This window comes from Oryzias melastigma, linkage group LG4 (assembly GCF_002922805.2).
Source record: "Oryzias melastigma strain HK-1 linkage group LG4, ASM292280v2, whole genome shotgun sequence".
NCBI classification, from domain to species: domain Eukaryota; kingdom Metazoa; phylum Chordata; class Actinopteri; order Beloniformes; family Adrianichthyidae; genus Oryzias; species Oryzias melastigma.
This window is the reverse complement of record NC_050515.1, coordinates 20,842,699-20,865,587: the sequence shown is the minus strand read 5'-3', so window position 1 is coordinate 20,865,587 and position 22,889 is coordinate 20,842,699. Positions and strand designations below refer to the sequence as shown.

General features: G+C 38.7%; 1 protein-coding gene across 3 annotated transcripts in view; it reads left to right on the top strand.

Annotated features, from left to right (window-relative positions):
* LOC112150811 (phosphatase and actin regulator 1) overlaps window positions 1-22,889 on the top strand; it is a 30,435-nt gene that overhangs the window by 1,140 nt on the left and 6,406 nt on the right. Inside the window, exons 1-4 of one of the 3 annotated variants that reach the window (XM_024279307.2) lie at window positions 16,830-17,193; window positions 20,734-20,898; window positions 22,054-22,134; window positions 22,673-22,795. In XM_024279307.2, the coding sequence (XP_024135075.1) occupies window positions 16,941-17,193; window positions 20,734-20,898; window positions 22,054-22,134; window positions 22,673-22,795 (622 nt within the window). In that variant the 5' untranslated portion in view covers window positions 16,830-16,940. Of the gene's footprint in view, window positions 1-16,829; window positions 17,215-20,733; window positions 20,899-22,053; window positions 22,135-22,672; window positions 22,796-22,889 lie in introns of those variants that run through there. The other 2 variants (XM_024279306.2, XM_024279308.2) reach the window with 2 other exon arrangements.

Below are 22,889 nucleotides of genomic sequence, written 5' to 3'. Positions count from 1 at the left end.
TCTGCATCTTGGCGCTGCAGTCGCGCTCCGGGTTCGCTTGATCACATCCGCAACTTGACACGTGGGAGCGGAGCTGTCCAGGGTGTCTGGGTGCTGAAAGTGCCACGAGGAGAGCACGCGAGACGAGGCGAGGCGGGGAGGCGGAGGGGTGGGGGCATCTCCACTCATCATCATCCATACAACATAGACGGAGCCCTGGGCATGACAATCAACAAAACTATATTAATTAATCCCTCAATTAATAATTTGTGGCCACAAATTAGTATTTTGTTTGCCTAAGTATGTATTTTAGCATTGTTGTGTCCTGCTAATTTGTGTACACAAAATCCCTATTTTTGCCATTTGCGCACATAAATACTCATTTTGGGCACACAGTGCTAATGTGTTGTCACAAATACTATTTTTCGTGCAAAAAAGAAAAAATTCAGCAAACTATTTTCGTGGCACAAGATCCTATGTCTATACACAAAAAATATTATTTTTGGCACACAACATTCTCATTGTTTTTGGTGTGCAAAATATGATATGTGCACATTAAATACTCTTTGTGTGCAATAAATTCTAATTTGTGCACACGAAATACAAATTTGCGGGCACATGTGCCCTTAAATGTCAATTTGCCAAATCAAAGTACAAATTTTGTGCACAAAATTCTAATTTTTGACCACAAAATACTATGATCATTGAACAAAATGCTAGCTTGTGCACGCAAAATATTATTTTCAGAGCACAAAAGGCTCATTTGTCTGCTCAAACTACTATTTTTGGTACACAACATGATAATTTGTGCCCAAAAAATGCTATTTACGATACGCAACATGATCATTTGTGCACACTCACTTGAGTGCTTTAAATTCTAATTTGTGCACAGAAATACTAATTTGCGGGCACAAATTGCTAATTTAACCCACAAAATCCCTATGTGTGCTCTTAAATTTCTAATTGCCAACTCAAAATACTAACTTTGAGCACAAACTTCTAATTTTTTACCACAAAGTACTATGTTCGGTGCACAAAATTCAAATTTGTGCACACAAAATGCTGTTTTCTGTGCACAACATTCTCATTTGTGTGCACAGAATGCTAATTTATGACCACAAAATACTCCATTTGGTGCACAACATGCTATTTTATGAAAACTGAATGTTTTTTCGGGGGCAAAACATGCTCATTGGGTGCTCAAAATACTGATTTGGTGTGCAAAATGCCAATCTGTGCAAACAAAATACCAATTTTTGTGCACAAGATCCTCATTTTTGTGCATAAAATGATCATTTGTGCAACAAAATATTCATTTGTGTGCATTAAATGCTAATTTGTGCACACAAAATACAGTACTAATTTGTAGGCACAAATTGCTATTTTCCCTCCACAAGATGGTTATTTGAGCACATAAAATGCTAATCTATACCAACAAAATGCATTTTTTTTGCCCAAATAATGCTAATTTGTGCTCACAAAATGGTAGTTTGAATGCCCAAAATGCCTATTTGTGGCCACAAAATTCAACTTTTTTGTCCAAACAATAATTCGTTTGAGGGAAAAATTGTATTTGATTATTCATTTATTTTAAATGTCATGTCCAAGGCTCCCTACATAAATACTGGATGATGTTTGTTTAATGGGCTTGCTTCCTCCACCACTATCTCTTCTGGAATTGGCTGATGTGACAGTCACATGTACAGCCTGCTGCCGCATTGGAAAAAAAAAAAAACCTCTCCCATTGTTGTTCTTTATTCCATCACTGTCCTCCTAAACATCCTCCTTCACATGCCAATCTGAAGGGATTATTTCTGTGAAAATAATCTGAATGAGATCAGGAGTTACCGGCATACTACTGCAGCGCTCAGCTGGCTCAGACCGTCATGACTCATGATGTTCTTGCCCGCCCACTCTCTGTCTCTCAGCTGTCCTCTCCGGGTTATACCTTTATGTCAAAATATATTATTGAAATCAGCTCTGGAACACATACTTTTATTATTATTTAATAGCACCGTTATAGGCTTTAATCGAAACATTTCCTCACACCTGAGGGTGCTGGTGGTAGAGTGTCCGCCCTGAGGCAATCAGCTCAAATCCATGGCTGGGTCGTACCAAAAACTCCCTGCTTGACACTCAGCATTTAAGGGTTAGATTAGGGGTTAATCCACCAAATGGTTCTCAAGCGCTGCTGTGACAGCTTCCCAAGGGGATGGGTCAAAAATGGAGAACAAATGTTGTGACTTTTACTCAATTTTAGCTTAAAACTGTGTTAAAGTATTGTTTGGGGTTTAGTGGAGGAAGATCTTGTTTTGTTGTCTTTTAGAAAGAGTGATAGAAGAACTTTAGTTTAAAAGTGTATTTTGTTAAACTGATACATGGTTCTAACTTGAAACAGCCCACAAATTAAGCTTAAAAGTCACAATTTTGGTGTTGGATATCTTAAGTTTACACCAGCAAATCCAAGAAATGAAAACAAAACCCTTCAGGCTCCAGTAAGCATTCCTTTTGAAATTTCCTTCCTTTTGTCTTTTCCTCCCTGTTTTTCCTTACTTAAACCATCTGCCCACTCTCTAGATCTAATTCAAATCTGTTTATTTGTTTCTGTTTTGCAAAGCCCACTCCTCTCTGTGATGTGTGTCACAGTTCATGTGTGACAAATTGTCATGATGTGTTCAGCACGCCTCCTCTGGGCTGCGCGTGGGAGACGGCTTGGCGTAGTAAACATGGGTTTTCACGGTGGCGTGTTGCTTTCTTTAGCCACTTTCATCTGAATGAACGGCTCTCCTTGGTTTTAATGACTTTCCCAAAAGTGTTGCTAAGAGAATAATTTGCCCCTTTTTATGACGCACATCATGAAGTTTCATGACATGAAGAAATGACACAATAGTTTTGATGTTAAACCCAAAGTGTTGTACTTTTTAAGCTTTTTAGTCTTTTATTTTTATGGTTGGAAAACAAAACAGTAAAGGCAGGTTAAATAATTTTCTTTTTTTGTGACTCGTCCTTTGGTCAGCTGTTAGTTCAGGGTTATTCCACCAGTGTGTGCACAAACAGCTGAGATGTATTGTGGCCTTTGGGTGTTGCGGTGACTAATGTGTTAGCAGAGCAGACCAAAGTGCAGCTTCAGGCCAAAGCAAAGCCTTCTGCTATAAATGTGTGTAAATATTTGAAAAGGATATTAAACTACTCACATGAAGTCGGTTTGAATTTTAATGGAATACAGTTCCCCATAATTAAGACTATTATAAAGATAGCCCAAAATACCAAAAACCGACCAGGTATTTCTAGTTTTCCACTATTTGCTGCAATGACAGCTTGATAGCGTCTTATCCTCCTCATGATGCTGTTTTTCTGAGGCTATGCATGCCACTCTTCCACAAGTGGTCACTTAAGGGGGTACGATCATCCAGTATCTGCTTCAGCTGGTCCCAGACAGGCTCTACAGGGTCTGAGGTCATTGCTGGTCATAACATATGAGGCACTTCCACTTCCTTAAGTCCAGCCCACCCCAGAAGGTTGGGGTAGATTGGAGGAATTGGGGGAGGATGATGGGTTCTATGATGTTTCTGAGGTGTGATTGGACTTCCTCCATCAAAGCGAACCATAAGGACCATGTTGACCTCAGCGTATCACTTACCTTAACTTCTCCATCAACATTGACGACCATCGTTTCTGTTCAAAGAGACTCCTCAGTGAACAGGACGGTAGAACATTGCTGTGTTGTTCAGGTTGCATGGTCTTGTATCCTCTAAAAACGCTCACAGCAGTGTCTTTGTATCAGTGGAGTCACCTGCAATGACCTTCTGGCCTTCAAGTCAAGGCGGTGAAGTTGGTTGTGAATGGTTTGTCTGGCAACTGTAGTACCCTCACATGTCGCCAATGGGCCTGCAGTTGTGTGGTATTTGTGCATAGGTCTTTAGGTATTGGTCATTGTCCCAGTCTTTGAAGTCACAGACACAACAGGCATGAGATATAGGGTAAATCTGGGTTTAATGTGCATTCAAGAGCCCGTGGTTTTAACACTGGGCAAGCAGGGAGGGGATTCTCCCTTTTTTCTTTTTTTTTGGTTACTGTTTTCTAGTGCATGTCCACCACCTAAAATTGGAAGAGGCTTAATACTAACTGTCAAAGCGGTGAAAATCTCGCACTCTTGCTCCAGAGTTTTTCTTTCCCATCTCTATTCCAATGTATTAAAGACTTGCTGTAACCATTGACATAAATGGAGATGGACAAATTAAGGTTGTGACGTTACCAATAGAAGATGCCTTACCTCGGCTTCCAAGAAAATAAAGTCATCTCAGTGTCCATTTACTTACAGGTATCACCCAATTTCACCATTTTGGGACCAGATGAAGTGAGCAAACAATGATTGGTCCGAGAATAAATCAAACGCTTCAAACATTTGAGGCAGGGACAGCGGGCGCCACATGCTCTTATTGAGGCATCTGATTGGCCAGGTTATAACTTAATTAACTTGTGATAAAGAAAATACGTCATGGAAAAAATTGGTTTAGCAAGAACATGTTAAAAAGAGACACCAGAGCAAGAATGGTTATTCTGACAAACAGAATGACTGAGTTACAGCTGTTTATTTTTCAATAGAAAGTTATGGGTTTTTGTTTTCCTGGGACCAGCGGGTACTTCCTATTTGCAACGAGAGGGGGGAAGATATAATATGTCCAGTTCTCTCTATACTGTCTATGCATATAAGTCCATCCAGGTACAAATTGGGGTTATTCATTTCCCCGCTATGATAACTTTTCAAACAGTTGGAACTTCTGTGAATAAAAAGGGACGTCATCGTTAGGTCACTACCAATTACAAGTCCCTGATTGGTCGAAGTTTGACCTAGTTTTACCTTTAATGCGTGTTCAATGGACACACGTTTTTTATAAAAGGATTATAGAAAGTTGCGTAGCTACACTTGAACGTGAGACTTTTGAATTCAGAACCTAAAATGCGCGTCTACTTGCATTTACATAGATCTTTCATAGGAAGTGGCTGCTTGAATACTCGTTGCCATGGGCAACGACTTCTTGTAAGAAATAAACACAACCAGGAAAAAGCAAATGTTGCAATATTTTTACTTATTTTTGTCCAAGTTGAAAGAGATTGTAAAAAAAATATACATTTTCAGAAATATTTAGTGTTCCCTTGTTTATTGTGAGGATTGCAATACTTTTCAAAGGTTACATATTCCAGTGCTTTTTTGGTTCATTCTTCCTCTGCAGTCTTTCCCAAAAATACTGAGATGCAGGAGAGAGGTTTGAATGAATGTCAGCTGACACTAACAGGGCTTAAGAAAGAGGAGGAGGGGGGAGCAGGAGGAGTCTAAGGATGAGGACGATTTGGCAAAATGAAGCCGTGAGAGTTGGCAGCTGGAAAAAGGATCTGGGATTGGACGGCGTCCGTGAAAATATGGTGGGAACGCTGCACACGAACCCTCTCACGCCTTTTTTGAGCAACGCTCTTGTCATAAGCTCCTGCATTAACGCGGCTACCAATCTGCCTTAAGCGGCGTATGGTGTCAAATCCCCCAAAAGGAACACAAAAGCCCTGGGAGGAAGGAAAGTGGGGCAAAAGGTATTTGGAACTCATCGATTTTGCAAGTTGTCCCACATTAGAAGACTTTTTTTCTTCTTTTTAAGTGGGACAACTTGCAGAATCAGTGACTGACAAATACTGCACACTGAGCACATCCACATTCTGTTCCCCTGTTTGCACGTGGGTCTGTTCATTCAGCTCACACAGGCTGCCTTTTGTGCTGAGAGAGAAATCCAGAATGACTCAGACCCGAGTTATTACTCACCATGACGGGAATTATGCTCCTCAGCTGGATGAGGTCAGAGTGAAGGAGCAGGCAGAGGCGTGACGTGGAACAGATACTGTCATGTAGGAGTCCTCTGCAGGATGGCTGCAGTGTTTTTTTATCGACCTTCTGGTATCAGCTGATATTTCTGTGTGTTCGCCTGATTGTTTTGACTGCATGTGGTATTTTTTAGCACTTTTTCTACCCATTCACAGGCGTTTTCCAAATAAATGTACTACTCCCTAACCCCTAAAAGACTATGTTGTGCAGAACTATTTGTGAATTGACTGTTTTGATGATGAAAAACTAGATGAGTTATAAAAAATACATTTACAATTTTTTTCTAATGCAACACATTGTGTTCTATATTTGCCAATCTAGCGACCATCAATGCACACTATTTTTTGCAGTAAGTTCTAGGAAATTTCAGGTGATTAAATTTTGGGCTATGTCACTATTAAGTGCACTATATAGTGTGTTCACTATTTTCTAGTGCTGTCTGAATCTATAATTCCAAAATCAAGTGGACTAGAAATTTCCCGACATTAGCGGATATAGACCACAATGCATTGCGGTTGAACAATTTTTACGAAAAACATATTTAAATTATTTTTTTAATAAACCATCAACCTTTTCATCATCAGAACACAGTGGAGTCATAAATAGTCATGAAATATTCTTGTTGATTAGATTTTCATTTCATGAAATTGGTGACATTAAATCTGGCGTTTAGAAAAACGAAAGTAAAGTAGTGAGCACAGTGCCTGAATTGCTTTTAAAACCCAGGGGCACTAGATAGTCGTGCGTTATATAGTTTTTAGTAGTTAGGGATTAGAGTGTGAATTCAGACATAGCCTTGGAATGTAGATTTGGACCATTGACTGTTCATAAGAACTGGACTGAGTGATCCCTCCCCCCAAACAGGAAGTACCAGCTGGTTCCGAGAATCCCATTGACTTCCATTGAGAAATTATAGATTCTTGCTCTATTAATCTATTATTTTATAATTTTGCTCTTTAAATTTTCTTACACCTTTTTTTACATATTCCTGCTAATACAAATTATTTTACTTTACACACTATGTAATTAGTAGTCATCATAACTTAAATATTGATGTGTTTTCCTCTACATCTGCTGGTGTGATCAAAGTAATTTAACAGTAGTCCAGGTGTCGTGTCATGCATTAGAATTAGGCAGAGGTAAAGCTAAAGCATTTCATGTGGGAGGGGGGCAGTAGACTTTGGAAAGGTGGCAAATGCATGTGTCGGACTGGACACCCATTACAAATGAAAGGATCAAAAATATGAATTTCAGTTTTATTTGTGTATTCAATCTTTCAGATTGTTTTGATGATTTTGAAATCTTTGTCAATAATAGTAATACTGACTCCAAAATTGGGGGGGGTAAAGCTTTTTGCTGGGGGATTGCTGCCCCCACTTGCCCCCTGTAGCTCCGCCCCTGGGACTAAGAGACAGTAATGCTGCATGGAGTCTTTTGAAAGAGTAGCAAGTAATCTGAATTAAACGTGTACAGAAACCTCATAAATGTGGATTTAAAAGCTCTTCTGATCAAAACGGGACTGAAACCTGTTGACGTTTTTTGCATTTAGTGCATTTTTGTGACTTTATAATCCAACCTAACTAAAGCAACAATATCCAAACTAAAGGCATGATGTATCAAAAAATGTAAAAACAAATGTTTCCGATTCTTCAGATTCAGATTTTTTACATTTTTTGTGTTGTGTTGCTCTCACCCTGCATGGCAGTCTTCCCTGTGAACGTTTCTTTTGTATTCCCCCCTTCCCTCCACCCCCCTGTGGCATTTGTACATGTGCCCCCTCCTGTGCGAACAAAACGTACAACAAACCACAACAGGCGAGCTCAGATCCAAGCTGGTGTCTGCGTGTGGTGAGGGCCACCTATCAAAGTTCATGCAGGAGAGAGGGATGACTCACATTCACACTTTCACACTGATCTACACACACACATGCAAGCTCCTGCAGGCTGAACTGCTCTGTCACTTTGTATTATTCAGCGTGACGTGAGTCCAGTCTCAGGGAGCAGGGAGGGGGTCGTTACCAGCTGAAGAGCGAATGACAGCACAAGCGAGAAGATGAAGACGAGGAGGAGCAAAACTTCAAAAGGCTGAACTTTGTCTTGCCTTTGAACCTGTCAGCTCCTGCCTGTGTTCATCACGCAGGATTCAGAGCTGCTCTCCAGCATATGGTGCCGACGCCAAAACACTTCAGAACGGAGACAGAAGACTGAATGAGACACTGACACCTTTCTGCTTTCAGGCTGTGAGTGAGCGAATCAGGTTACAATAAATCCAAATTCTACCTCAAAAGCCAGACTCATGGAGCCGGTATTTTTAGGAGAATGTTTAAGATGCTGTAGCTTCAGTTTGGGATTAGGTGTCAGCAGATTTGTAAAAAAAAAAGAACATGTTTTGGTTTAAGGGCTGTAAAAGTGAGATTGACTCATCACCATTTTAATGTTGCATCTATTTTTAACATCCATCCTTCTGTTTTAAGCTTTCCTTTTTCATTAAAAAACATAATACTTGGGGAGTTTTTAATATCAGATTTAAAAAAAGCGATATGATGGCAGGACTACACCTGTGTTTTAACATCTTGATGATTCATTTCCTATTACAATGAGTGAACGTTATTTCCTGCATGATTTTCTACACTTTTTCGTTCATTAAAATTCAAAATATTGACTAGAGTTTTCCAAAACCTGTATTCTCTTATTTTTAATCATATTTTTCCCTGTACTTTTTATCATTTTGATTTGTTTTACTTTGTCTTTCACCCATTTTAATCAACAGGAAACCTGATTGTTTCAAAAAACACTCCATTTATTAACTGCAAAAGAGGCCCATATCATCATTTCTCCATCACAGTTCTGGACAATAGATGTAGCAGCTTAAATATTGAAAAAATAACAACGTGAAAAATTGCTTTCAGTCAAATACAGCCCCATGAATTCAGTTTTAATGAGGGAGAATGTTAACAAATTTTACAGAGGAGAACCTTGAAACCCTTTAAAGTGGAGTAAATTTCTTGAAATAACCATGCAGCTCCAACAGCTACTTACATTCCACAAGGACGAAAGCCTTTTGTCCCACTGTTCCTCTGACTATTAAGCATAAATTACTCTGTACACCACCTTTTCCTTTTCTGACTTTGTTGGGATTCACATTTCACCTGATTAATGCTATGAATTTGCTATTGCAGCATGCTTGTATGCTCACTAACTAAACTCCTTTTTGCTCGTATCCACTGAGCGTTTCCTCTAAAGTACACAGAAACAGATTTAATCTGTTAAGTAAATGGTGTATAGCATTTACTTATATAGCACCTCTCTACACTGATTAAGGCCCAAAGGACTTTAGGTTCACCAGTACTCACATGATGGTGGAAGACCTGCATTCTCAAACAGACTGGGGTTTGTGGTTTGTTCTGCACCAAAGTTCAGGCGACTTCACAACTGACAAAAAAGGCTAAATTGTGGTTTTGTTTACTGTCAAACTAATTCTGAGAGGTACATGGTGCTCTGTCAAAATGTATGGTTGAGAATTATTGTGAATATGCTAATGTGGCTAACATGTAGCGGTGTCGGATTGTGTTTTTTTTACGTGTTGATAATAATGTTGGGAATCATAGTAGTCACAGTAACGTTTGTTTTAGTGAGGCTAACATGTAGCAGTGTTACTCATAATGTTGGGAGTTAGCGTAGTCACAGTAACTTTTGTTTTAGCGGTAACAGTGTTTTTTTTTTTTTTTTTTTTTTTTTTTTACATGTTGCAAACAATTTGAGACTTAAAGGTATTGTGGCTAGCATGGCTAACATGGCTAATATGTAGGGAGTTATTGTAGTCTCAGTAATGTTGTTTTATAGTATCAGTCTTTTTACTGAGGCCAATGAGTTATATATCACTAGAGATGGCATGCTAGCTTGTTGCGTACGCAAAGTTGGACGCCATATTGGACTGCTGCAGATGCCGTTTCACTGCTGTCTTACAATTGCACAAACAGAGCTGGAAAAACAAGAAAGTGACTTTTCACTTGTAAATTATTACTGTGAGCGGATAAAAGAGAACTTCTAAAAAACATTTTAAGAACACCTGAGTGAGTTTACTGTCAATAGTGAACATTTACTCTGATCTTGTAGCCTATTCAAAGTCAATGGCAGCTTTAGACTTTGCTCTATTTCCAGGTTTTCTGGCAGGACCACGGACATTTTTTGTTTTATGGAGGATGGTCCTGGTATTTGTATGTGTGTTAGACCTCAGATCAGAGCAGAAGACCAGGATTTTCTCAGTAGTGGCGACAGAAGAGACAGAAGAGCCCATCAGCGCTGAATCCCTATCCGGCGCTGGACCAGGAAATGTGTACGGAAAACTGCTTGCCCGCGGTCAAACTGGTGCCAGAGTCCTGATAAAGGCTGGGTGGAATCCACTTGTTGCACCTTGAACAAAAATATTTAACATGACCTGGGTCTTATTTTTGAGATCTTTTTGAATTAAAAAAAAAATTGTGGCAAAATTCAGCATTTAGCCCTCTAATTTGGCTAATTTAACATTGTTTAGTATCAGTCATACAGTAACCGTCTTATACTTTTCTTCATTAATTTTGTCATTTGGACTTGGAGATCTAATCAGCAAAGTTTGACGACTCTCAGAATTTTTTTATATTTCCCCTGCAACCCCTCTTTTAAAATGTTTTTTTTTTTTTTATTCTGACTCTGTTTCTTGCTGTGATGGACCACTGACTGTTGTTTTGGGCAGTTCTCCTGCTGTGCAGCTAATTATCTGCTGTTCAGCAACACTCAAGAACTGTTTGAGCTCCTCAGCTCTTTTAAAACCAGCAGACATCTTCATTAGGGGTGCACAGGAGGACAAATGAGCATCGGGGTAAGAGGAGGTGAAAAGGGATAAAGATTAAAGTCTGTATTCAAACTGGAGGCCTTACTGTCATTAATCTTTCATTCTAGATCTCTGCCTGGATGGTGAAGATCTTGGTTCTGGGCTTAGATTAGCAGCAGCACCGTCAAAGGCCAGAAGATGATTAATATTTTCTGCTAAATTGAGACAGAACCCTTGATGAAATAAGAAGTGATGGATGATCGTTGGAGGAAAGGAGGCAGCTGTTTCCTCGTCATAAGTTAGAATTGGTGGATGGACAACTAAACGAAGAGCAAACACGGTTGGGAGTTTAACAGAGTTCAATGAGATAAATGATAATCCTGAAGCTTGGTGGAGGGATTGAGTTTGGCTCAGGGTCCTCCTGGGGGTGTAACTGGGTTGGGACTTGGGCTTGACTCAAGATAGCGTGATGTAACTGGGTCAGAGTTTGAGTTTTACCCAGGGTCCTGGTGCTGAGGCGTGGTTTGGTTAGGCCTTTGGCTTCATTCAGGGTCTTGATACTGATGTGTAGCTAAGTCAAGGGTTTAGCATAGTTCAAGGTCTTGGTACTGGTAGGTAGCTAGGTTAAGGGTTTAGCATGGTTCAAGGTCTTGGTACTGGTAGGTAGCTAGGTTAAGGGTTTAGCATGGTTCAAGGTCTTGATACTGGTGGGTAGCTAGGTTAAGGGTTTAGCATGGTTCAAGGTCTTGATACTGGTGGGTAGCTAGGTCAAGGATTTACGATGGTTCAAGGTCTTGGTACTAGTGGGTACCTAGGTCAAAGGTTTAGCATGGTTCAATGTCTTGGTACTGGGGGTAGCTAGGTCAAGGGCTTCGCATGGTTCAATGTCTTGTACTGGTGTGTAGCTAATTCAAGGGTTTAGCATGGTTCAAGGTCTTGGTACTGGTGGGTAGCTAGGTCAAGGGTTTAGCATAGTTCAAGGTCTTGGTACTGGGGGGGGGGCTAGGTTGGGGCCTGGTTCAAGGTCCTTGGGGTTATGTGGGTCAGAACCAATTGTCAAATCAATCATCTTCAATGAAAACATTTTTTTATTGTTTTCTAGAGGTGTTGCATCGTTGAGCCATGATCTCGGGATGAGGAGATGTAATTTTTTTCTGTTTTTTCAAGAAAACATTGTGAGTTGTTAGGTTTTCATATCAAAAGAAAGTGATCTGAAAAATCTCAGCTTCTTCTTCACTTCAACCTGTGGACACTTTCTCTACAATTCCTTGACTCATACTTTTTAAATTCACTCTATAGTTGTAAATCTGGTTTGTAAAAACCTTACGTTGTTGGTGTCTAATTTGGTAACAGCATGTCTGAGCGATGGTATTTCTTTGGAAAACGCCCAAAGTCTAGACAGGTCACAGATCATTCATTTTCCGTTTTTTATCGCTGGAGGTAAGGGGAGGGGCTTAATATTTCCATATATATTCAAGATTCAAAGACTGTTGAGTAATTCTTGGGTCAATTCAATTGTGGGTGGTCTCCTAGCAGCAATTCACAGAGGCTCACAATACAGGAACACATAAGGACATGCCTAGTTGATAAAGAGAAAAGATAAAAATAATAGTTATAAATAAGTATAACCGGTTTTGTGCAGATACAGTCTACTTTTAGCAGAGGAATGGTTAAAAGAGTCCGTATGGCCCCAGGGTCTGGGAGTGTGTGATCTGATTGACCTGTGGCAACCTTCTGGGGGCAGCAGGTCAAACAGTTGATGAGGATTGCAACATCTCTTTTTTGGCTTGTTTAAGATGGTGTCTTCTGGTCTGAAAGAAGCTGCTGTTCACAGGGTGCAGAGGAACTGCAGCCGCTGTGGGCCGCTATCAGGTCAGCAGAGATGGTGGTGACCAGGAATTTTATGGAGGGGGCACAGTCCACATTCTCTCAGAGAGGGGCATGTGTCCAGTATTAGTTCTTTTGTCTTTCAAACATTTAGAGACATGTTATTATCTGAGCACCACCTAAAATCCTTGAGTGACATGAGTGTTGTTTTGCATCCATGAAACCTTTAAAAGTTTTGCGTAAACTTGGCAGCGTTTGAATTTAAAGAGCCGGTTTGGAGCTCGGTGTGAGCATCAGAGCCGGTATTGATCCTGGCAGTTTCACTTGGCACTAAGTGGAGAGCTGTGTAGAACTCGTGACCTCTGGACCCCTGATCGATGATCCCGTCAACCGATCTACAAAAGTTTCCATCCAAAGCTTGCTTGCAAAAAGAGAACTGTTTCAGTAAAACCCAGGATTTAAGTGATAGAGAAATGAGGAATGGATTCCAGATCAGCAGTTTAATCCTGGAAGAAAGGAGAAAAAAAAGTGAAATTTTGCGATCCAGGTTATTTTAAGCTCCTCTGAGGGTTGGGGAGGACCGTAACGAGGATCGGTTCTCATCGGAGCTGTCAGGCAGAGCAGCTGCTTGATTCCCCTCATTGTAGGATGAAAATCCAGCCTTCATCTGCTGGTTCTGTGACGCTGGTGGACAGGACGGTTTAACGCGTGACAGCAGGCGACCCCACAGCAGCAAGGACACGCTCCCTCCTGTGTGACAGGAACACCTGGAGTCTTTGCTGGAGCTCCTACAGAACCCCTTCCTGCATCTCAGATTAATAACTTTAACATTTCAGTTGCATTTTAGGAAATTTTAATCAAAAAACTGTGACTTTTGTTCACAATATGATGGCACAAAAATCATTCCATACATAACCTGTGATGGAGGTTTTGATCCTGGCACAAAAAATGTTTATTTCCCACACAAACGTTTTTGCATTTTTTATATTCAATAAGAAAAATAATATATATTTTTATCTGGTTATGGGAAAAAAAATTCTAGTTTAAATTTTAATATTTAGATTAGATTAATTAAAGCCCGGCTCTGATTGTCTTTTGATCTATTTTAAAACCATTCCCAATTATGATTATGCTGTTTTTTACGGAGCCCCCTTTTTTTTTTACTTTAATTTTTTTTTCCGATGTCCCTTTAGGGGCTCCGTAGTTTTTAGCTAAAATCAGAAAAAAGACTAAATTCGTCTCAGAGTTGTTGGGGGCGGGACCGTCGTTGCAGAACGACCCCAGACAGATTCAAAGCTGGGTAATTCTATCCGGCCCTCCAGATCATTTTATTTTATTGTTATTAATGACCTGATGTTATGTTGTGTTTTTGTCTAACTTGTATAATTTTGACTAAAATTATTTTTATGGACAGTAAAATATTGAGTTATTTAAGGTTTAACTTGATTTATTCAGGAATAATATCCCTGACGGTTTTTATTCATATTTGAAAGTTACATTTTTAAAGCTTTAAAAATGTAGTCATATTCATGTTTTCTGTGGCTGAAATTGACATGTTTTGGTCACTTTAGGCTGAATTCACTAGGAGAACTTTTGCTAAAAACTCAAGAATTAAAGTGTAAACTCTCCTTTGATTTGAATTAGTTTCATTTCAAAATTGATTATTATTGCTGTAAAATTTTTGGCATTACTTCTTCCCCCAGTGTATTGTTTTTGACCACGACAGGCCTCTGTGGGGTATGGATTTTCAGTCTGTTTTGCAGTTCACACACAAGCGTGGTGATGACCCACCCTGGAGAGGGTGCAGTGTGAACAAACATCCTGAGTGTGAAGCCAGGATGAATACGTGTCTCTTTTGCACCTTTTTTTTTCACAATAAAGGTGTGAAAGGGGCTATTGAGTTGGTGAACTTCTGCCGACCTTCTGCTAATCTAAACTGAAGTTTGTTTTATTTTTGGAGTATTTGCCAAATAATCTTCAGGGTGGTGTTTTGCCCCCTCTCCAAGTGCAAAGATTGAGGCTTATTTCACGTAACAAGTATAAAATCAAGCTGGATTTTTAGTTTAGTTTAATGCTCCCTCTTCCTAATTTTATTTTTAGAAAATTAATAAAACTGAAAAAAAAACATTTAAATTCAATTTAAAACTATCAATAACCTAATTTATTATTGGTTAAATATAGAAATATTGGAGTTTGCAGTAAAAATTAATACGTTGGAAAATATGTTTTTTAAAATTCCAGTTAAAACAACTTACCTAACATAAAAGAAATCGAAAATTGAGCAGATAATGGTATAAAAATACGGAATTACTTGTTCATAGGCAAGAAATCTTAAAAAAAAAAATAATTTTTTTCTCGTTTTTGATTGCAGATTTATTTAGTTCATTATAAGTTCCTTTTTAAAAATGCTAAAACCATTCAAAGTTCTTATTTTTAAAAATTTAAAGATAAGAAAAATAGAAACATTTTGCCAAGTAGTGATAAAAAAAGATCAGAAGTTTCCTAAATTAAGTAATACTAAAAATTTTAAATAAAAACAAGAAAAAGCTAATTTGAGGGGCTTTTTCAGCAAAGTAAGACCAAATTAAAAAAAAAAAAGGTAATTTGTACTTCTTTAATTTTTTACACAAGAGAGATTTTTAACAATATTATTATTGAGCTTCGGTATGGAAGTTTGAAGTATCAGTGTGGATAAAAATACTATTATTAGGTCACAATGCAAACTGTAGACTCTACCTCTCTGCAGGAATGCTAAAGGTAATGAAATCGAGCACTACCGCCTCCAGATGCATCATTAAAAAACATTCTTCCACTATAAATAGAAATAGGAACAGTCTGTTTACATGGCTGTGAGAGATATCATGCAAAAATATATATTTTTTTATTTAAAAAATTGTATAAACGCATCATTTGCTGCAAGATAAATCTGAGGTCTTTCTCTCCACCGCAGAGCTTAAAAATGGAAACATTCCTTCACCTGTCAGGTGTCGCTACGTCTGCTGAAGCTGCTACTTCTTCCTGCAGTAACTGGAGACGGCATTGAAGATCATGAAGCTGGGGGTTTATTGATCGAATTCTGATCTTTAATCCTCCATCTTATTGTCACTGAAGAAGCACCCAATGCATGACCTTAACTCGCTCTGACTGTATGTGCCACCTTAGAAGCTGTTGGGATGAATCCTCTGGCATGTTTCCGCATTGGTTCAGGACAGCTTAGATCATTATCCTATTACAGCTTTTAATGTCTGTTTTTGTTGGAAAAATACATACTTTTTTGGTTTAGATTACCAGTCAAAAATAAGTTTAATTTTTGAAAGATCTTAGAGAATTTTTAGTCGTATATTTGAGATTTGTCTCTTGATCCATCTTTGTTTGCTGTGATTTGGCTCCATCTGCAGGAAATCATGTGTAACAGCAACCCAAGAGCCCACCTTTTTAAATGAGTCCAAACAAACAAACAAAAAAAAGCCTTTTCAAAAGCATGTTAGTTAAGGGATTCTTTAAAAAAAATTGTTAGTCACTGGTAATTATTAACAATACATTCGAAACATTGTTTTATTGTTTGTAGCAGTGTTTTAAGAAACTCATTTTGTGTATAACTTGTTTTATGATTGAGGTTGTAGCTCGTTTTCCAAGATTTTCAAGCAATTATGCTTGTTCTCGAATCTGATTGGATAAAGATGCTGGCAGGGCCTGCAACCCTGCACTGTGATTGGTTCGCTGATTTAAAGGGTAGTTCGGAGTAAATTTATAACCGGAAACAGTTCTGTACATTTTCAAAATACGGCCGATAAGTTTAAAATATTTTATACTTCGCTTGATTGTGGCAATAGGCAAAAATAGGCAAATGTATGCCTATTTAAGAGACATATAATATACTTTTGTCCTCAGTCACAATTAAATCGATTCCAAGTGAACGTTTCTGGATTGGTTTAGAACTGCTGAAAGCAGTTTTAAAATAATCTTTTTGTACTGGAAAAAAAAAACATTATTGTTTTTAGATTAGATTACTAATTAGTTTACTTATCAGTCCAACGCAAGTTAGATGTGTTTTTTAACCTATAACTTTTTATTTACCTTCACAAATGTGTCTGCCTTTTTATCATTAAGGATTATTTTCTTATTATTTATATTGATGAAAAGTATTGTTTTACATTAATTCCTTGAAAATGGAAAGAAAATGTAATCCCATTTAACTAAAAAAAGACTAATTATATATATAAAAAAATAAGGTTATAGAGAATTTTGCACACGAATTAATGAGAATGAATGTTCTGAAAGAGAATTCACTTTCTAGATATTTTTCAATAATTTTCAGAAGCTTTTGTTTTGTAAGATCAGTCCGGAAGTGGGTTTTTGTAACGGTCGTTGAGCTCCGGCGGCCGGAGCCGCAGACCGTTAAATCCCGCTCCTCTACGGAGCAGGGGCCCGGAGGTTCGGGTCCAGGGAGAACATGACGGGCCGCGGAGGGGACAGGGTGTGCTCCGGACCCGGAGCGAGGACCGACACCTCCTGCTACTGCGAGGAGGAGAAGCCTAAAAAGAGGAAAAGAGCCCTGTGTCTGTCCAGAAGGAAGCCTCGCGGACAGCAGCGCCGCGAGGCTCCCGCTCACAATAACAACAACACGCCGCTCAGCATCCACTGTCAGCTCGGGAAGGAGATCAAACACATCTGCAGCAACTGCCGGAGAGCGGAGCAGCTGGACGGTGAGCGCACAGACGCAGGAGGTGATGATGGATCTCCCTTATGTTTTTGTAAAACCATCGCGGGTATCGCTCCCTGCATGCCGGGGAAGCAGCAGCAGAGCGCCGCGCGCTGAAATGACAGGACCCCGAACTGTCCTGTTGTTTTCCTTGGCGGTCACGTGATCTCTTCTTCTTTTTTAATCCTCCGTTCATTGAATCTAAGAATTCTGCACTTTGTATATACTGTAGGTCTTATGTCATGCTTTTATTTTGAAATTGCACTGTACAATTGCTGCTCTAAGACATTTTTCTTAATTGTACAGTTGATAATAAGTTAACTCTTTTAAAATGACTAAATCAACCAATAATAACATATTTTTAATTTGATAAAGGATATCTTTGTTCTCCTTCTTTTAAAGTCTCAGTCTCAAACAAATCATGCTTTTATTTTGAAAACAGCACAATTAAATTAATACTTAAAGGGATTTTTCTTAAAGATAAAATTAATTTAAGGTAACTAATTAGTCACACTTTTTTAAATTGAAAAAGCAACAATTATACAATATATATCTCTGTTAAAGTGTCAGTCCTAAAGAAATTTCTGTTTTATTTTGGAAATTGCAGAATCAAATTATAGCTTTAAGTCATTTTTCTTAAAAATACAATTGATAATAAATTATATAATTAGTCCCACTTTTTTAAATTAACAAAGCACACAACAAAAAACATTTTCATAGAATGAAGATTGTCTTTATTTCCCTAATTTTTAAAGTCAGTCTTACATAACTAATGCTTTTATTTTGACTGTACAATACATTTTCTGGTTTAAGAATTTCTTGTAAATTGACAAAGCAACCAATCTTTTTTTTTTTTCTTTTTTTTTACCTCTTTTAAAGTGTCAAGAAGCGGCTATATATGTTTCCACACATAGTCTGTAGTAATAATAGTGATCCCAGAGTACAACATTTGAGCACTGTTGCCATCAACTGTTGTGAGTTATTGTTGTTGTTGTTGAGACAGTGGCGACCCGAGAGTCACATGGGGCGAGCGTCTCCCTGCGGTGTGAGGCCGGGCTGATGCTTTTATTTTGTCAAGCAAGGGAGAAGGATGAGGGGAGAATACACAGCATCGTGTGTTGTTGATGATATGCCTCTGCTGCAGATTTGAACTGACATTCTTCCTCAAACAAAACCAACACGAGGCTGACAGCCACACACACACCGACATGCACACACACACAGCTTGTGTTTTCCCTCTGCTTCCCACTCACTTTGATTCAGCGTCTCTGACAGCGTCTGCTTCCTCACAGAGAAACCGTCTGATAGATAAACACACTAGAACAGGAGAAAACAGTTTTAATATTTCATACTTCTTTAAGTTGGTGGTAGATTTAAATCATTTTTGGTTTGCAAAAATTGTGAATATTTTCTGTTTTAATCCAAAGTATCTTTACTTTTTGTCATTGTTGTGGATTCAAATGGAGCCATCAGTGTAGAAATTCACTCATTATTTTTCTCAGACTCCAAAGCTCTCTCAAGTGTGTACTTCTGACTGACTGTTAGGGCTGCCAGGATTAGTCGATAAGTCATTACTTTACGTTATGTGGAGTCAGAGTGTAGTAAAGTTGAATATCATATTGGCATTCTGCTAGCTTTATGGACTATTTTGACATTTATTAAGGTTTTTTAAGCTAATTTTGAGTTTAGCTAATATATCCGTTACATGCTAGCTATTTTGGCTAATTTAGGATTTTTTCAGTTTTTTAGACTAATTTGGAGTTTAGCTAATATTTTAGCTACGTGCTAGCTATTTTTGGCTAATTTAGAATGTTTTTAGTTTTTTAGGCTAATTTGGAGTTTAGCTAATAATTCTGCTACATGCTAGCTATTTTGGCTAATTTAGGATTTTTCCAGTTTTTTAGGTTGTTGTGGAGTTTAGCTAATATTTCAGCTACTTGCTAGCTATTTTGGCTAATTTTGGATTTTTCCATTTTTTTAGGCTAATCTGGAGTTTAGCTAGTATTTCAACTACCTGCTAATTTGGTCAATTTGGTCTTTTTGTTTGTTGTTTTTTAGGCTATTTTGGAGTTTAGCTAATATTTCAGCTCCATGCTCGCTGTTTTGGCTAACTTTGGCTAGCTTTTTTTTTGTTTTCAGGCTAATTTAGCATTTAACTATTATTTTAGCTGCCTATAAGCTTCAGCATTTTCAGCTATTAGCTTCAGCGTTTGTAGCTATCAACTTCAGCGTTTTCAGCCATCAACTACAGCATTTCTAGCTATGAATTTTAGCATCTTCAGCGGCCAAATTCAGCTTACAGCATTCACACTAGCATTATCGCAGGTAATGCTGTTTATCTAGTTTTTAATTGGTTTAAAGCTAATGATGGTTAAGATCTGTGCTTTACATCCAGTTTGCTCATGACCCGATTAGTCAACTAATCGGAAATAATTAATCGTTTGTGGCAGCACTACTGACTGTGTATGAAAATTTTACTGAGTCACATTCCAAACAGGAAGTACCTGATGGTTCCAAGAAGCCAAAATCCTAGAGATTTCTATTGAGAAATAAACATTTGTCTTGCTCTGCTACATTCGTTTTAACACGTTATGGCTAATTCCACATTTTCCACGACATGTTTTCTATACTGGAAGTATTTCAAGTACTAACTGTCTAATCAGATAACTCAATAAAAGTATGTGGTTTTACAGTGAATGTCCAAAATGTTTGACAGATTCTCTCAAGTCTACCTTTAAGCGGTGGGCTTCCAATAAGTTCACTCCTGATTGGTGAGAGGGGTTTTCATTCATTGTGTGACTTCACACTCACTTTCTCCAGTTCTCATATACAGTCAGTGGTACATTAGCGTGTTTGTTTTAGATGTTTGCTCCCCATTCGCTGCCATCGTCACAGACTTTATGTTCAGCAGAGGCTGGGAAAGCTGGAATTCTAGTTGGGAAGTCAGGGGGTGCCAAAAAAATCTATTACAAAAAAACAAAAAAAATCTATTACACTTATAGATGAAAAGCAGGTTGTTTTAATTTATGCTAGAAAGAAAACGTTATTTTAGTTTGAAATCTGTGCTTTTAAGTTGAAAATATTCTTAAAAAGCTTAACTATGAGGCTTTTTAGAAGCTTCACACAAGTATTTGATCACCCAGAAATCATTATTTCTCCTTTTTGATAGCTAAAAACTAAATAAAACCACATTTAGGCAATCTGAAGGATGATTTTGTTTCATTTACGCTAGAATGGTGTCACTTATCAGTCTATAAAATATTACTATTATCAATTTATTGCAACTTCCTGTTCGGGGCTCAGTGCACAATCAAGTTAGTAAACCTTCACGCCAATGTAAAACCAAGCTAAATTCATAAACATACACTGCAATAGCAGATATTTTCTCCTCAGAATGCTGGGTTTTATGTGAAAGGGATAAATCTGAAGCTGTGAACTGAACAGTTCTGATCCAAACCTGGAAGCCTGTTTGTGACTCGTCTCGCCGTCTGGACTGTTTTGACCGTCTCTCCCTCCATCACCTGCTCCTTCTGTCTCCTTCCAGCTGAAGAAGTGGAGCGTTTGGCAGCAATGCGCTCCGACTCGCTGGTGCCGGGCACGCACACGCCTCCCATTCGGCGGAGGAGCAAGTTCGCCACCTTGGGCCGCCTGTTCAAACCCTGGAAGTGGAGGAAGAAGAAGAGCGAGAAGTTTAAGCAGACGTCTGCGGGTAAGAGGAGTCTGCTCTGACAGCAGATGACACGTCTCTGAGCTGCTACAGCTGAGAGCAGATTCACTTTAGTTTCATTCAAAAAATGAAAATACAGTTTTATCCATTTTTGCATTTCAGGTGGTCAGTGTGTTCTAGAACAATGAGAACAGAGAACATTAAGTGCCTCTTAAAGGTGGAAAATGAACTCATTTGCATAACCTGATGACATAACTGGAGTCAAGTTCATTTTTAGATTTGTTTCTTTTTCATAATTTCTTCTCAGATAAGAACAAAGTTAGGGAATGTTTGATGCTTTTAGCATTCACTTCTGTGATGACATCATCAGGTTTACAGAAAAGCAGAAGTCTGAACAGACTATGATCAGTCTGATGCTGTCCAACTTCATGAGTTGGTGGTTGTGGTGGTCCGCGGTACACGTGTGTGCTGAACCGTGGCTAGTTGTAAACAAGTTTGGAGTTACAGGTTTATTTATACTCTAACGTGGCTAAAAAAAAAAAATGCTTCTCTAATATTTCATTTTTAAAACGAATGTATTTCTGAGGTTTATTGTGTGACAGTGATGATGACGGGTTCACCATTTTACCAGAGAAATACTTTCAACCAGAGTGGTGTCTGACATCAAAGCTGATAAATAGAACAACAATGCTCCCCCAGCGGTGATCTGAGAACCAACAAGGACCCCCCCACCCCCTCCCTCTGCTGGATGAACTGTTTCTCTAAATCCTGTTCTCACCAGGAGGAGCAAAACGACCATTACAGAGGTGAAGAGAGGCTTCCTGCCGCCAAGCTGTCAGCCCAGCTGTGGCGTCTTTTGTTGTTGAAGCCTCCTTCTGCTAAGGAGCAAGCACATATTGCAGAGCGTGTTCCAGCGGGAGAGCCGCCAGCCGGAGCAGGAAGGACTGATGTACGAGCAAAAAAACGCAGAGGATTCTGACCTTTGTTCGGATTCTGTTTCAAGTCCTGCAGCACAGAGAGACAGATGGATGAAAATGTGATTAAAGCTGAAATATTCCTTTTGATTTTATAGATTTATTCGGACAGGAAGGAGGAAATATGCCGTGCTTTAGGAAACGCACCACTTTGACAGGTTAAAGAATCACTTTTACCAACTATCTGTCTTTTTTTTTTGTTTGTTCTGGGGCATTTTCACAGTTCTGGAGAGAAAGATGTCGACCCGTCAGAGCCGAGAGGAGCTCATCAAGAAAGGCCTCCTGAAGGAGGTTTTTGACAAAGGTGAGGCTTCACGCCACAAAGATGCAGAGCAGATCTCCCACTGACTGTCACTACATTTATGGTTATGAGCTCTAAAGTTTAATGTTGTTTTTTATAGTTATTTTGCTTTTTTAATTGTTGTTGTGGTCTTGCTTGCATTGAGGGATCTGTTGATGTAATTTGGACTTCAGGGCCACCGTACTGACCTGAAAAGTGAAGGGAGGTTTCAAAGTAAAAGCAAAAAACCTTCATAGCAACAGTTTGAGAGTCTTTCTTAACCCTGGAACACTAGGCAGGGGCGGGGCTTATATCTAGAAATCCATCAGATCCACTGTAGTCATAGGCTTTTAACTTTTTAAAAATTAGATTTTTAATCTTTTTTTCTTTATTTTATTTTATTTTTTTTACTTTGAACTATATGTGTGTATTTTTGTTAACTGTCTAATCTTGTTCAGATTCTACTGGAACATATTTTGTTTGTCAATGAAAGCTGTTCATATGACAGTGAATGAATCTTGAATTCTTCCCTTTTACCTCCATTCCTCTTCCTCCTCTCCAGACAGCGCTCCATCAAGTCTCCAGGAGGAGGTGAAGATGGAGAACGGGCGCTCCCCATCGCTTAGCTCCGCCCCTTCAGATTGTGACGATGGTGAGCGGATGGATGGAGCCGCAGCAGCTGTAGGTAGGCAGCAAAGCTTTAACTCTTAGCAGTCTGGAATGAATAGTTTTTTAGTTCTTTACATTTTCCTCCAATAATTTAACTTTAAAGCGTTTTT